We start from the raw sequence: 16,392 nt of genomic DNA, 5'->3' as shown, positions 1-16,392 counted from the left end.
TGGAGCTGAGTTCAGTAAAGGCACAGTATAGAATTCCCTTTGGGCTGGGGTGCACTTGCAGTGCAGCCTGTGGGGCTGGGTGTCTGGAGGCCCCATGGGGCAGGAATGCCTCACTCCAGGGAGAGCCTTGAATATCCCCGACCAGGCTGCCCAGTGCTTATGAAGAGAAACATTCCAGAGTTTAAGGTTGAGAAAATCCAATATCAAATAATCTGTGAAACACTTTGTATTTATTCCTTTAGATTTAGGGGTAATCCAGGTGATTTCTGAGGGGCAGGTTAGGAATTTGTCAGGAGTTTGCATGCCATTGCACACATAGCATCCATCCAATTGTATCTGCCTGCCCATGCAAGCACCCAAAAGCGATGCTGTGCCTGCAGGCACACGTGGCTAAACTCAAACTGTAGGTACCTGTCCTTGGGAGGCAGCATTTCAGTTTGGGGCTTGTCAGAGACCCCCAGCTCAACACCAGAGTGAAAAGGTGTGGAGTGTGCAGCGTTCGCTTTGCCTCTGATAGCGTTGACTGTAGTTCACAGAGGCTCTTGCTGCTTGGTGGCTCTGTTGCAGCCCGAGATGTGCTGTGCTGCTGTGAGATGTTCATCCATAATGAATAACCCAGTGATTTAGTTAGTTCCTCTTCTTTGCCTTTCCACTGTTTACAAGAGCGGGGAAGCATGAAATCAGCCCCCCTGCTGTTCCCACCACTCTCGCCACTGCTTTATTAAGAAAACAAAGACAATATTCCTTCATTGGCTTGTGGTTATTCAGCCTGGAAAAAGGATACTGCAGCATTCGTGGAGGCATATGGATCTGGGGAGGGAAAGGGATCTGGCTGTCCAGATCTTACAAACCTGTCACCTTGTTTGTATGCTGAATGTGAGAGAGAAATGCCTAAACCAAAACTAATGATTAACTCTGTTTTCCTTGTAACTGGCTGTAGTTCTTAACCATATTTATTAATACGACTTTGTAGCATTTGCAATACCAGTGGAATAATTAGCATCCCAGGTATGAACTTGATGTGCACATTCCCTTGGTAGCTTTTTGTACTTGGAGAGGTATAAGAGGGGTGAGCTGACATTGCCATTAGCTGTGCCTGTACAACACTGTGACCACTGAAAGGGCATCCTCCCCATGCCAGAGCATCCCTCGTGATACGTTTTATATCCCAAACCAGGATGTTTTAGCTTAGGGTTGAGTTCTTCTCACTCCGTTTCTGTGCATCCCAGTTCTACCACCACACCTTTGCAGAGGAGGGCTCACTCAGGGCTTTTGTACTCTCTTGGCAGTGTTGCTTCTGTTTCGGCTTCACCTACAGTTCAGTTCTGCTGACAAAGGGATGCCAGGACCACGGAGACACAAACCACACCTTTATCCATTCCAGCTAATGTAGACAGAGTGATAGCTACAGAAAAGTTTGTGGTACAAATGTGATTTAGGGATGGCAGCTGAGCTGTTCCAGTGATGGGTCTGTTTGCAGTGTAAGGTCTGGGTTTTTGCAAGGGGGGTGTCATACAGGGGTTTGTATCAGCAGCTCATAGGCACAGACTTGAGCATAAGGCCACCACATTTTAGTGCAGGTAATTCCAGTTCCCTCCTCATGAGTTTGGGCAGTAATTGAGATCTAATTGTTATGATCATCTGTTACCCCACTCACATGCCAAATAGGTGTTTATAATGAAAGTGAGAAGTAGGTGTTGCTTAAACCACCACATCAGGGCAGGTGTTATGTGAGAAGACTAAAACTGAACCAGAGGTCACAGAAAGTGATAGGAAGAGCTTTCAGCATTGCATCTCGACCACCAGCAGCATGCCTGGCTGAAGAGGAGATAAAGATATGTGAGTAAAGAGTAAATGAAACCTTTGCAGGATGTTGTTGATCAGTGGCAAAGTGGGATGCCGCTATGTGCCTTCAGTAGAGAGATAGGATCTAAGATGTGGAAATGCCTTGGGTAACACGAGACTGTTGAAATGCATCATCTTCTTGGGGACTAAAGTGCTTGAGCTGTGGACAGATAAGAGAGATAAACACAGGAAGATCTCATTTCTTCAGTGTGGTGAGACCCTTTTGAAGGCAAGCAGGCTTGTTCCCTTGTTCTGAAGACCACATAGGTTTCATTCCCTGCCCAGCCATGGCATTTTATGGAGCCACTCTATAGGGACACCCACGTGAACAAAGGCTTTCACTGCCTGGACATGCCATCAGATCCAGATGGGCTGGTTGTTGTACGGGCACAACAGGCTGTGTTGGGGAGCGTACCGCACCTGAGCTCTTGCTTTCCCTGTCTATGCAATGTGCAAACACAGTTCCAGGTAATCAAGTAGCTAATTAAACCCTTACCTGTAAAGTCAAACATGTTCTAATATTGAGGCCAGGCAGCTATTTCAAGATTACAACAGCTTTAAATAGGTGGTAAGTCTGTAGTAGTAAGCTGGAGTAGACTGCTAGTACGCATCTTAGTGCTCGTTCTGCTGCTGTAGGAATGACAGACCTCTCTTTACTATTGCTAACTGAGGGGGGGAGTGAATAGCAACTAACCAAGTGTTGGTGTCAGCTTTGTCATAGAAAGAAGTGGGATTAACTAAACTACTACAAGACAGTAGTCTAGCAACAATTAGCACAAACCTTGTTAAACATTTGAAGAACATTAATGAGCTCACCTAGAAACCTGAATTGTCATTTCATACCTGCTTCTTTTCCAGTGGGATCATCTTTAATAGAAATGAAATGTGATGATAATAACCTCAAACTGTCTTTTTAAGGGTAGAATATTGGATTGTATGACGTCTGAGGAAATCTATTGGCAATACTCTTTGGCTTTTGATTGCTAGTGAGAACACCAACACGATCTAACTTAGACCGAAGTAAGGCCTTGAATTCCAGGTTCCTGTGGGTTTTGTGGGACTGAGTGCTTCCTTTTGTTCTCCCAGCCCTCCTTTTCCATTTCCCTTTCGGGATTGTTGAGATGATCCCATTAGTAGGATTTTCCAAAGACGAAATAAAAAAGGAACTTGACCATTGAGCCCAACGTTTAATTCAGGCCAGTTACGTAAAGGACCCAAAACTATTTTGTGACTTAACTTCCATTGACTTTGAGTATAGACTCAAAGAAATCACAATCTTGGTATAAAAACAGCTCTTGCAGCCAACAATGACTGTCGAGGGAACTGTCTTGCCAAGACTCAGAGCTTCACTAGACCGTGTATGTTTGCATAATCAAAGTATTAACTAGAGGCTATCCCACTCTGGAGCCATTTCCATGTAGTCTGTGGCTGCCACTGCTGCTTGTTCCCAGCAACTGTTGTTTCTTTTTAATGTGTAAACCAGCTCATTGATTTATTTTTTTTCCCCATTGCTCCCGTTGTGTTGTAGGGGATTAGTTTGAACAAAACTCCCCTCAACACTTTTCAGTTCAGGGCTTCTGGAAAGGGGAAACTTGCCAAAGCCACAAGAGACTGGCAAAAGCCAAACGTCTGCATGTGGCCACTTTCAACTGGAATAGAAACGGTGCAGTCTTAAAACACGTTAAAACTTCCCCTTACTCTGAAGAGTTTCCCCCCTTCTTTATTCCTGAGCAAATTAAACCTGAGGCATTGAACCCATGGTTTATGGGGGAACTGGGGCTCCGACTGCCACAATAAATTGTGTTTGAGGAGGGAAGGAGCAATAGATACAAACCCTTGGCACTTCTGTGGCATGCTGGAAGGTAGGGGGAGCTTTTTAAAAGGTCAGTTCTGAATAGCAAAAGGCTGACGTGCTCAAATGTTTATCCTGCAGTTCTCTCTGCGGCTTATATATGACCTGCGTGAGAAGTGTGCTTGCACTTGTGAGGGTTGTGTTTGTTATATAAAGTAGGTCTGTCTGAAAGTGGGATTCCTTTCTTTCTTGAAGTCTTACAGAACACAGCAGCACAGGTTCCTGTACTGCTGAGCTGCTCTTCCAGGACTCCTGCAAACTCAAGAGTCCGTTCCTTGCTCAGTCGTCTGTCCTGTTTTCGGGATAACTGAGATATGAACCGTGTTTCTTCCAACACAGGGACTGCATAATGTACTTTATAGAACAGCTGCTCTTATTTTATTCATAGATGAGCAAAAAAACCCTGCTATTTTCTTCCTCCCCTCCATACACATTATCCTGTCCTTAGAGAAACCTTCAAACACCTTTCATAGCAGCTCTGAAGGCTGCACCTCCCAGAGCATCCCTTATTGTGTGCGGTGTTAAGCAATGCAGGAGAGAGACAGCAGGGAAACTTCTGCTGGAGTTTTTAGGTTGCTGTAGGCTGAATAATTCCATTGCTTTGTATTTCTAAAGCCTGTCTTCTCCAAAGCTGTTAAACCAACAAGCCAGTCCTACAAGATGCAACTTGTCTTTGGGAAGGAATGCGTCGGAAGATGTCTACAGAGCCCGCCTCTTGTTAATGGCCACCTTGCAGTATGTGCATGATTCAGCTCTCCCTTGCAAGTTAAAAAGGAGCAATTAATCCTTCATCTGGCCCATTCCAAAGGAAAAGGCAGGAAATTCTTTTCTGTTTGGGATCTTCATGTATTAGCTGAAAGCAAAACGACTTGCACCTCTCACCCTTCTTGGATCTGTCCCATGCACTTTGTCCAGCAGCCTGCAGAGTCAGAGCCAAGCCATCATCCCAGTGCCTCTCAGTGGGAGATGCTTTGAACTGAGGCCTGGATTTCCACTCCTTAGACACAGCTAACCCACCTTCACAGACCTCAACTCAAGCGAGGGCTTAACTGACCTCCTTAATACAAAGGGCCACCTGATTGGGAGAAAAAGGCCAGGTTGGATGGGGCTTGGAGCAACCTGGTCTAGTGAAAGGTGCTCCAGCACCACTGCTGTGCTCTGGCCTGGAACCTGTGTCTGACTTGGCTTTCCAAGTGTTTTTCAGGTTGTCCTCACGAGATCTATTGTGCAGTTTTCCTGTTTACTCCTGCAGCCCTCAGTTGTACTGAAGCCGTGTAGTTAAGTCAGGAAACTCTACACCTAATAGGCAGCGATTTCCCTCCGCTGACCCCGTTGCTTGTAGCACTTTGTGAGATAACTTCAGTGCTCAGCACGCTGCTGTCATCGTTAGACAGTGAAATGTGAGTGGGTTTGTCACAGGAGGACATGCAAGCCTTCCATGCCTTTTCATTGCACCATCTATAGAGGCCTGACAAGGAGTCAAGAGTGCTGTGCTGTGCTTTCCTCCTGTACGCACGCCAGGAGCTGCTGCCCCATCCTCCTCCTCCTCACCTTCACCTTTGAGACTCCACACTTTACACTGGCACAGGTTGGGATCTGCTGGGAGACGGTCATAGAATATAGAGAATATGGAGCTGGGACAGTTTTGCTTTAATCCAGTGTTCCAAGGCTCAGTGTTCAAGACCAGGTTGGACGAAGCCTTGGGTGAGATGGTTTAGTGTGAGATGTCCCTGCCCATGGCAGGGGGTTGGAACTGGATGATCTTAAGGTCCTTTCCAACCCTAACTATTCTATGATTCTGTGGGGAGGGAGGAGGACCTGGAAGGAAACAGGACTGTGTACCCTGAGCTCTGACTGCCTCCACCCGCAAAGAGAGCCAAACTGTCCTCATAGGAGTGTTGCCTGAAGACTCTCAGCCCCTCATTTTGCTAACCCTTCACTGTGCCTAATACCCATTGTCCAAAACAAAAAGGTGCAAATTTAACCTTTCAAAACCTAACTGAGATCCAGTATTCTACCCTTAAAAGCTTTCCACCATCACGATTAGAACCATCAGTCCATCTTGATGGTTTTAATACGTGGTCGAGAAGTCACGCTGGCATCAAGTCACATCATTTCCCCCTAATCTTCTCTTGGGTTGTTTTATTTAGCCTTGTTGTTCATCATTTCCTTCCCCAAGTGTTTCTTTATTTAAAATGCCATTTATATTTTGTTGCCTTTTCTTTTTTTTTTCCTTTTTTTTTTCCTTCCAGCCCATCTTACACCTTTGTTTTTGTTTTGTTTTGTTTTTTTGAATCTGATTTCTGGCGTTTTCCGTCGCTCTGTGGCCATGATTGTGGATGTGTTTTGGTTTTTGCCTGCCTTGCTGTTCTCTCGCTGCACTCCCTAGATCCCTGTTGCACAGTCCTCTGTCATGGATGACATTGAGGAGTGGCTCAGTACCGACTTGGTGAGACTCTTTATATTTTCCTTTTTCACATGGGCACTTGTACACATAACTGTCAATGCATTGCTGGTACTTCTCTTAATAGGAGGCAGTGAGACTACCAAATCATATAGCTTATTTCCCATGGAAAGGAATAGCCAGGCAGGAGGAGAGAGGGTTGTCTTCAGCAATTCAATCAAAATGTTGTTTCTTTCATTTTTGAGTCGTTTCCTTTTCACTTCTCCATGTTAGCATCGCACACACCAGAAATGATGTGTTTCTGGTCCCCGGACAGAAAAGCATTTAAACATGTGCTGAAGTTTACCTCTGTTCTCCATGACTTAAAGCCCATGTTTAAGCTTGGACGGTAAGTACCTGCTTATATGGAGGCCTGATTCTAAAAGATGCTGGATCTGGGCTTAGCCTCCTTTCAGATCACGATGTCTCTGTTACATTGGCAAGCCACAATGACATGGTTCATAATAGACTTTCTTCAGTGTTTAGAACTTTCGGTTTCTCCTGGCTGATTATTGTCTGGTGATTATTAAACAAACAAAACACAGAACTAAAAGTAGCTTTTCCCTCATTCTGGAGTTTGTTTTGCTGTCCCAACACACAGTGGTTTAAGCAGTGGGACATCCAGCACACGTTTATTTTGGTCTCTATGTTAATGTAAGCATCTGACTCAAATTAACCAAGTGCATTTTGGAGACGGGTGCTGGGTCACGTTTGAGACTTCCTTTAAACATGGTTTTAGTGAACTGAACTGTTTCCTTGTGCTCACCATATCCCTAAGGATCACAGGGTCCCAGAATGGTTTTGGTTGGAAAGGACCTTAAAGCACATCCAGTCCCAGCCCCCTGCCACGGGCAGGGACACCTTCCACTGGAGCAGGGTGCTCCAAGCCCCTGTGTCCAACCTGGCCTTGAACACTGCCAGGGATGGGGCAGCCACAGCTTCTCTGGGCACCCTGTGCCAGCGCCTCAGCACCCTCACAGGGAAGAGCTTGTGCCTAAGAGCTCATCTCAGTCTCCCCTCTGGCAGAGCATCTCCTTCCATTCTTCTACCTTCCGATATTGTCCCTAGGTAACTCCTTAAGGTCACCCCCAACCCCTTGCTATTGCCTGCTCAGCTCCTCACTGGGAGTTGAGGCTCCGCTCCCTGGCCCTGGCAGCAGAGCTGCAGGCATGCTCCAGCATGTCAGACCAGAGGAGCTGCCTGTACTGAGAGGAAGAAAGAGCCTCCTGCTCTCCAAAGCCTCCTCAAGTGTTTCAGCAGACTCTGGGTTTCAGTGTTTGAGCTTGGCACTGGTTGAATGTCCCTGGTGTTCAGCTGCAGGTAGTTTGTTCAGGCCTGGGTCCAGGAAGTCATTTTCAAATTGAATTACAAACTGGCCTCATTTTGTTAAAGAAACACAGGCAATGTAGCATGTTGCCTCTGCTTAAACAGTACCCTCTTATCTTTGCCATTTAAATGAATTTAGCAAGAGAAAAGATCTCATGGAGAGATCTCGGGGTAGCATCCCCCAGGTACTCTTGCTCAAAAAGAGCAGAGCAAGCAAAGTTTGGACTGGAGTTTTGGGTTTCACTCTGGGTCCCCCCCATCCTGTTTTTGTTCATGATTCATTTCAGCTGAGGAAGTTACACATTAGGTTGTCTAATTATTACTGATTTCCATACCCTTTTTGGGGGTACACTGGCACAAGCAGTACCTCTGCCTGTGGAGCAGTGGCTGCTGCATGTTCCTCTGGAAACCTCTGCAATAGAAAGCCAGTAGATTCTAGGTGGCTGTGATGCTGAAGGCATTAAAAACCTCTGTGAGACCAGGGTGTGGAGAAAGACTTTTGTCTTTCAAAGCAGGTTTTCAAGGAGTATTTTCATCCCTCTTTAACATCCCAATGGATTGACAGGGATGCCACATCCTTGGACTCTTAATTTCCTTATTGAAGCACTGTTGAAATGCACCCAGCTGGTCAAAAAGCACTGACCCCTGGCATCCCAGCTTTCATAGCTCATGGACAGCATCCTTCATGCAGCCCACCTTAGGCTTGTCTTTGTACAGCATGGGCACCAGGAAAGCTGCTGGATCTTTTATGAAAGCTAAAATGAGCTCCTGCAGGAGCAGCATTGGCCTCAAACCATTCTGTGACATGTGTCCTTTATCAGCTAGAAGTGCATTTGATTTGAAGAGACAATGCAAACCACAGTCCTGACTCTGTGACAGAGATGTCATCTTGTACAGGGGTTGTGTGACTCACACAGCTCACTTCTTGACCAGACCTTACTGTCTGAAGTGGAAACAGCACTGGTCCAACAGGGAAGGTTGGCTATCCACCAGCAATCCTGAGTAGCATCTCTAGTGCTCATCTTCTTGCTCTCCAGCACAGGGAAATGTCACCATTGGCCTCCCAGTGTGGGAGATGTGTGATTTCCCCAGGTTACCATGTGGAAACAAGTGGTGGAAGCTGTCCAGTTGCACTGAATGTGTATAGAGGATAACAGTGGAGGTGCAGCCTGTGTGCTCACACACCTTTTTGTTCCCATTGCAGAAAGGAAACGAGCCAGAAGAAGGAGTGACCAGTGAAGGTAAGCAGAGATGCCTGTGGCTGTGGGTTATGTACACAGCCTGAGTTGTCTGCTTTGAGCCCTGCTGAGATGCTGACTTCTCCCAGCCTGATGTTCCCCAGCAAATGCTTCTGTACTCAGGCAGGAGGAAAGCATTGCAGAGCAAATGAAATGGTGTGAGGAGCCCTCCTGGCTGTAAGTGCTTTCCTACCATCTCCCTTGGCTGTGCCCTGTGTGTGTGTGCCAGCAGGAACGCGTCTCCAGGCTGCTCAGCCCTTTGGAATGATGTCTCCCTGCTTCTGTCGCAGCCGACGGCGTAGCGTGGGATTGATTCCCTCTGCTGCCTGAGCTGGGGTGTCTCAGAGGACACTGAACCCTTTCCTGAGGAAGTCAGGCTGCACAGGAATGTGTGCCTGCCGATGCCAGGCGTTGGGGTTTGAGTCCCTGCTGACCTCTGCCTGCTTCTTACCTGGTTTCCCTTCTCTCTCGTTTTGCCTTGCAGAGTTTGACAAATTCCTAGAAGAGCGAGCCAAAGCGGCGGAGATGGTTCCCAACCTGCCCTCCCCTCCCCAGGAGACCCCCACCCCTCCAACAAACCCTGCCAGCAGGAAAAAGCAGGAGCGCTCCGAGGATGCCCTCTTTGCACTGTGAAGATCGCTCTTTGCCACCCTCCCACCCCTGTGCTCTGCAGGCGAATGGCTCTGTGCGGCCACTCTGTCCTCCCACAATAACAACGACCTCCTTCCTCCTGAGTTCATAGATTGCTTCTCTTTCCCTCCCCTCCTTCTCCTCCCCAAACAGCCCACCCCCACGAGCTGACTCTTTCTATTTAAGCCCAACACTGTTCCTGCCAGACCACGATTCTCCAGCACTCGCTTAATCCCCTCCTTCCTATCCCAGCTGCACAAAACCAGCTCTGGATGCTGAAACCCCTTTAGAATGCATGAGTACGTCACACTGCGTTGAAACAAAAGCCCAGAGGGGAGAGAGCAGCCTTGCCCTTCAATTTATGTAGGGATCATCCTCTTCTGTAGGCAGGTCCTGCCAAGTAGACTGCTCTGTCGATCAGCATGTAATTGACTGAGCTGGAATGTTCAGGAGGAGCGTGTCTTTATTTTTAGATGAAATGGTAATGGATTGGCTTTCGTGTCGGATTCGACAGCAAGGAACAACTGTTCCCCCTTTCAACATGTGCTTCACAAGTGAAAATCCTTTACTCTCCCACTCACACATCCCTTGGTACCATATGGTGGTCGCTTTCCCCCACTTGGTATGGTGCTTCATATTCTTAATCTCACAGGGTGTATTTTTGCCCCCCCCCCCCCCCTTGTGTTTTATCTGGGCTTGCTCTAATTTAAAAGCAGTCTGTTGGCCATGTCTAGGAGCTCTGGCAGTGGGTGAGCATGAGAAACCCAGCTAAAGGGATGCTGGAAGGTCGGTGCATGAAGCAGTTTGCTCTTTGGGAGAGCACGCTCACAGGAGGGCTTTTTCCTACTGTGTTTGCCTTTTAGAATAGCCGGGTTGGGTTTTTCCTTACCTTTGATTCCTCCTTCGGTGACTGTAGGACTGTCTCAGCCACTGTAAATAACATCCCTGCAGATGGAGGGGACTTGTTCATGGACTGGGTGTGAACTGAGAGAGGTTCCTGGACTCCCTGCCATGCCTGCTAGGATAGACGTGCTGGGTCTTGGTGGTAGGTATGAGACAAAGAGACCAACCTCAGAGAAGCTTGTAGGAAAACACTGAAGGAGATGGTGACCATGGAGGGATTGCCTGTGCCTGCCTGTGCTGGAGGTGAAACTCCTCATCTCCTTCTAGGTTTGGGCCTGAGAAGGTGCTGGATGATTGTGGCCATGTTGCTTGTATTGGAATGTCTTTTGATACCTCTGCTCCTTTATTAACTCCCAGCTCCTGTGGGGCTGCAGTCTCCTTCCTCCTTGTGCAAACAAGCTTATTCCCTTGCTTTGCCAGAGGCATGGCTGAGAGTGCTGCTCTTCCCGGCGCTGCCAGAAGGGATTCCAGCGTGTGTGCCCGCCTTGCTGGGCTGACAGGCAGAGCTGGAGCAGGCAGCTGCGTCCCCCAGCGTGTTCCTTGGTAGGAAGCCAGTGGCGCAGGATGGCAGGATCAAAGGGAGAGCTGAACACGGCATGGCAGGGAGAGGCACTTCATCAGATGAACGCTTGTGCAGGCAGCAGTGCTCCAGCCCCCTCTTCCTCAGGGCACTCGCTGTGGGCAACCAGCCACTGTGTCCGAGCTTCCCGGGATGCTGATGTGTGCCGAGCTCTCTCGGAAGTTGTTCTGCACCGAGAAGCTGTGCTATAAACAGCTGAGGTGAACACGATAGAAGCTGTTATCAGAGCATAGTTATTTCAGCTCATATTCTCTAGGGTACAGCACGCTTTGGTGGGCTGTGACACATAAAACCTCGTACCCAAGGGCCTGGCTGCAGCATTGATGGTCTTTGAGAGGTCACATTAACCTTTGGTGGGAAGTGTTCGGTGCAGGATTCCCAGGTTGTCCCAGGTCAGATGTCGCTCTCTGCTGTCCCTGCTTGTCTCTCCTCCCTCCTGCTCTGCCTGCATCCTCTTCCAGGATCCCTCTGTATGTAGCCACCCCCAGCACTAACTTGGCACCTCCCCACTGCTCCATAGCTGCCTGTGCAGAGCATAGCATGGCTTGCAAGTGGATGGGGGGGGAAATCAGCGTGAGGATGGAGACAGCTTAGGGATCAAGGTGTCTCTTCTCCCCACTTGCTGGCCCTCTCCCTTCCTGTTTCATCTTCTCCATGGCTAATGGAAAGCACCAGGACTGTCTGCCTTCATTGCACCTCTGCACTGCTGTGGAACTGCCCTCGCTGTGTAACACCAACTGAGCCCAATGCTCAGACACTGGCTGCCAGCTCCTGCCCTGCTGTGACACATCCGATGTGGCCACAAGCTTCTGTTGTGATGCTGATCTGCTTCCAGGCTGTGTCTGGTGATTGCCTGAGCTCTGTTACCAGCGCAGGATGAATTGGTGCCGTTCCTGTCAGTGCAAAAAGCTCTGTGGGCGTTTTAAGTGCGTATTTTCCCTTCTAAATCCTTGAAACACATTGACCCTTTAAATGGCCACATCAGGTGATTCTAAGCATGTTAATCCAGCTTCCCTGCCAAGCCGGAGGAGATAATCGCATTGCTCAAGCTTGGGGACATTGTCAGATGATGCTGAGTGGCAAGGATGTCACGGGAGCTATCACCGAGCCCCCTGCAGAGCCCCACTGCTGCGGATTTGCTCACCCTGCTGCCCCCACCCCTAAGAAGAAGGGGATGGGGAGGTGTGTGCTGTTAATGCTGCTGCTTGCTGTCCCACTGAACCTGAACTGGGGCTTCAGGTTCTTGTTTTAGAGGGATTCTGGTCCCTTTTGGAGCTGTCAGGGGCTGCTCCCTCCCATTGGGGTGGAAAAGAGGTGAACTAAGAAGAGGGGCTGACATGGGGAGCGTGTGTTGGTCCCCACTGACGCCCTGCATTATCCATAGGGAACCAGGGCCCTGTTTGCAGGGGGGTGGTAGGGACAAGCAGTGGCTTTGCTGGAAGTGGGGCAGCCCTCAGGAGGTGCCTTCCCTGGGAGCTGTGTGCTCAGCCCGGGGCAATGGCTGAAGGTCCTTTTGGTGATGCCCTTATGGGTCTGGTATATTTGGAGCCTGGACCCACAAAACCCATCAGGGCTGGAAGGGGCCAGAGTGTGCAGCAGAACGGATAGCTGAGCCCAAACCTTCTTCAATAGAGCTTCCCTAATGTCCTGTATCAGGATCTCCCATCTTCCCCTTCCTCTTGTGGTCTGCGGAAAACCTGAGCGGTGGGAACTGCGTGAGGAAAAGGGAAGGGGGTTTTCACTTCAGAGACCAAGCTCTTGATTCTTTCTTCCTTTTGCTTTCGCTCCAAGCGCTTCCTCTGTGCGAGTGGGCAGAGGACTTGGCGTGGCTCCGATGCTTATGAGAAGAGGGATGGAGCCACAGCCTGATCCATAAGTGAGAACATCCCGGCGCTTTCTAGGCACGTTAGGAATCCCAGCTTGACACTCAGTGACACTGAATTATTATCGGGGTCCTTTGTAAGTTCTAATCCTCCCTTCTTCTAGCTCCAAGTATTTATTTTGTCGAGACATTTCCTTTTTCCAGTGTGTTTTTTAACCTCTTCTGTTCACCCTTCATGTGCTGAGATGTAAGAAATCAACGGTTTCTATTTAAATACATCCTTTGGGGCGGGTTTTTAATTGTTATGTGTAGATTTCGGCTGCCTCCTTGGCAGGTGTAATAGATAACCATGTTCTGTACAGATGTTTAGGGTGTTTAGCGTGTAGGTAAGGCTCATAGGAGAACTGCTCATAACAACGTAGCACGGTGTCTCGTAAAGGGAACAGCATTAATGCAGAGACTGGTCCTTAACTGGGACCCTCTGGTAGCCTCCAACATACCTTTCCCCTTCGGATGATCACAGCCTCCATGTCTGAAACAGGCTGATGGAGTCAGCTCTGCCATTCCCACACCTCCAGGCTGCAGAAGGGTTTTCAAGGGGTTTCCATTCGTTTGCCTTCTCTTTTGTGGGATACAAATGGTTGTTCCCCCTTTTAAATGGAGGACTGGGCAGAGCTGCCTGCGGTGGCGAGATGTTTCCCTCCAGTGGTGGAAGAACAGATCCAGGCCGTGGTGTCAGCCCCGAGGCAGGGGTGATGGGCCCCATTAAGCAAGCTGTGATGGAGGTGGGTCCCGGCCAACAGAGCCTGTTCCTGCTCCTCTGTATTCACTGCTCTCCTGCTTTCCCCCATGAGGACAGGACACGCAGGCTGGGAGAGCAAACAGGAGCGCTTCCAACAGTCTTGTTAATGCGGTGAGTTGTCAGCTTGTGGGCTTGCAGGGAGTGGAGTGGGAGCTGGTGGTGCTATCTGCATCCAGCTCAGTCACTGTTTACCTCCTCAGCGCTAACCACACGCCTTGAGGAGCCCACCCTGGAAAAATCCAGCTCGGGACAGTTGTTTTTATGGAAATAATGAAGCAGGCAAACAGTGAGTGGAGTTAGAGCTGCCTTGGAGCTCACCCTGCAGCTGCTGGGGAAGGGCACCCAGCCCAGCAGCACAGCAGAGGAGGCAGGAGCCCCGCTTCCCAAGCACCCAGAGGTGATGCTGGTACCCATCCACTCATCCCACCGCATCCCTCCACGCCCCAGGCACTGGTAGCAGGTTGCTGCTCCATCAGTGGTGCTGGTTCTCCTTAGCCCATGGCAAACCCTACAGCAAACTGCCCACCCTGCTCTTGTGTTTTTATGAGTACGAGCTCCTCATGCTGTCCATGGTATCACGAGCTGTTGTTAACCCTCCAGATGTAACCTGTGTCATAGCTTCTCTGTATATTACAGCTGTAGGCTTTCCAGATGAAAGTGGATAATATTTATTTACTGAAGATACTGGATATTTTTTTGTTTGGGAATGGGATAGGGGAGGGGAAAAATAACTGTTTAAAGGGATTGTAAAGGGAAACAAAAGACAAACCCAACACTAAAACGTCGCTGTATTCACGTAGCAAGTGTTGCCGTTAAGGACGATACAACTGTATTAATCTGCCATTGTTTAACTTGCTCCAGAAATCATCTCTACTTTGGTTCCTGCATGTGAGCTACTCCAATAAATACACTACTGGTGTGACTGGGAGGATGGTGTCCCTCTGTCTCTCACGTCGTGGTGTCTCGCTCTGCTTCACTGCCCAGCCTGGACCGCATAAGGGATGAGCAAGGTGGGAGATGCACATGGTCTGTAGCTGCTGCTGGGTGCCCATCAGATGGCAAAACACAGCGTGGGCTTTGGGGAATCCATGGTTGCCTCCAGATGACAGAGCCACCCTGGGTCTTCAATGGCATCCTGGCCTGGATCAGCCCTGCACTGGGCACTGGTGAGGCTGCACCTCGAATCCTGTGTTCAGCTCTGGTCCCCTCACTATGAGAGAGACATTGAGGTGCTGGAGCTGGTGCAGGGCCTGGAGCACAAGTGTGATGGGGAAGGGCTGAGGGACCTGGGGGGTTCAGTCTGGAGAAGGCTCAGGGGGGACCTGATCACTGTCACTTGCCCATCTCATTGGGGCTTGATAGTCCTGGGAAGGTAACTTCAGTTCACCATCCTTGGTGACCTAGAAAGCGACGGGTAAGGAGCTGTTGTGCACTGCAATGCAGGTGATGTTCCCAGCCCATGCAACATGCGACTCCCTGACTCATCCACCAGGAATTTGTTCCAACATCTTCACTTAGGGCTGTCATTTTGATGGGCACAGGAGGAGGAAGAGCAGCCATTTAGGAACCCTGAACAAGTGATAACAGCATCACTTCAGCCAGAACCGAACCCATGCGGTCTCCGTCTTGCACATGGGGATCGAAACTTCATGGCCTCTGGTTTAAAGCTGCTGTGGGGATGGGGTGTGTGTGGAGCAGCTTGAAAGATGGGTTCCTCCTCCTTGTAGCTGCGGATTAACATGCGTTCAATCCAGCTCTGCCCCAGCTTGTTTGCCACCGCGCTGATCCTGTGCCTGGCTCCCTGTTGGGTCTATTCGGGTAGGCTCATGGCTCTGTTGGGAAGGGAGCAGAATCACACACAAAGCACTGGGTCCTCAGCTCCCAGTGCTGTGCAGGGAGAGCAGGGCCTGCCCCACAGCTACACATCCCTCTAACCCCAAACCCCAACAGGAGCCAAAGGGGGTGCAAAGGGAGGAGTATGAGCGGGACAAGAACGTGGGGATGTTTCGCATTGTGCCCCTATAGGTGCCACCAGACCCCCCCCAAACTGAGCATGGAGCACGTACGTGTGCCTCACACAGGCTGTGCATTGCTGCTTTTCAGTGTCAGGGACCAGGTTTGGATCCCGGTGCCAATGGGAAGTGACCACAGGTGAATTCACCTCCGGGTAAATGAACCCCAAGCGATGGCTGTGCAGCATCCGGAGCCTGGCTCCGTGTTTACCCAAGCCACGGCTCAGGAAGGGGCAGTCGGCAGAGCAGAGTTACAGGTAGTGAAGGGGAGAAGAGGCTTTGAATCTGTTTACAACCCGGATTAATGATTAACGCCGGGCTCTGCTGGAGCGTGAGGGCTGTGAGGGCTGGGAATGGGGCTGGAGCAAACACCCCGGGGGTGGACACAGCGCTTTAGGGGGGAGCAGGATGCGGGATGCCCCATGCAGGTGCCTGGGGATGCAGCTGAAGCCCAGCACATCCCGGAGCGTGTCGCTGCCAGCAGGGCAGCGATGATGCTTCCATGCTGCCGATGCTTCCAACGCGGCTTCCCGAGCCCATCGCCCGGATCCCATCCATCTCATGGACGTTGTTTTCCCGTCTCATCCCTGCGGTTTCCTCCCAGGAAAAGCTTCTCAGCGACTCCGGAGCAACCACGTGGCCCCACTGCCATCCCCGCAGGACCCACATGATGTAATCCCGGGCGCTGAGCCGTGATGCAGGATCACTCCACTCCGGGCCGCCGCGCTTATTGGCTGCACGGGCCTGGTCCTACAGGCGGGGTTTTCCCTACCCCGCAACCACGGGGAGCCCCACCCCGCCTGCATCCATCGCCCTCCGAACACACCAGCCCCGTGCCGACGGCTTCATTGCTCCCCGTGCAGCGAGGATGCTGCTGTGGTCCCGTGGAGCTGCGGGGAAACCGAACCAAGAGCGCTATAGGGGGGACTTTGGGGTGCA

The 16,392-nt window shown here is 50.0% G+C and overlaps 2 protein-coding genes across 4 annotated transcripts in view; both read left to right on the top strand.

Annotated features, from left to right (window-relative positions):
- The window catches only part of FLII (FLII actin remodeling protein), a 167,263-nt gene extending 158,468 nt beyond the window's left edge, over positions 1 to 8,795 (top strand). The window contains exon 31 of the mRNA XM_062618985.1: positions 8,785 to 8,795. The gene's annotated coding sequence lies outside the window, so the exon portion shown is untranslated. The remainder of the gene's footprint in view (positions 1 to 8,784) is intronic.
- TOM1L2 (target of myb1 like 2 membrane trafficking protein) overlaps positions 1 to 9,828 on the top strand; it is a 51,863-nt gene extending 42,035 nt beyond the window's left edge. For 2 of the 3 annotated variants that reach the window (XM_062618991.1, XM_062618992.1), the window contains 3 exons: positions 6,087 to 6,146; positions 8,671 to 8,707; positions 9,189 to 9,828. In XM_062618991.1, the coding sequence (XP_062474975.1) occupies positions 6,087 to 6,146; positions 8,671 to 8,707; positions 9,189 to 9,337 (246 nt within the window). In that variant the 3' untranslated portion in view covers positions 9,338 to 9,828. The remainder of the gene's footprint in view (positions 1 to 6,086; positions 6,147 to 8,670; positions 8,708 to 9,188) is intronic. The other variant, XM_062618993.1, reaches the window with a different exon arrangement.
- Positions 9,829 to 16,392: the final 6,564 nt, after the last annotated feature.

The sequence above is a fragment of the Pezoporus occidentalis genome, unplaced genomic scaffold (assembly GCF_034315485.1).
Source record: "Pezoporus occidentalis ecotype Australia unplaced genomic scaffold, CSIRO_AGI_Poc_V1 ctg208, whole genome shotgun sequence".
Taxonomy (NCBI): domain Eukaryota; kingdom Metazoa; phylum Chordata; class Aves; order Psittaciformes; family Psittacidae; genus Pezoporus; species Pezoporus occidentalis.
The sequence above is the reverse complement of the archived record's forward strand: the minus strand, read 5'-3'. Positions and strand labels throughout refer to the sequence as shown.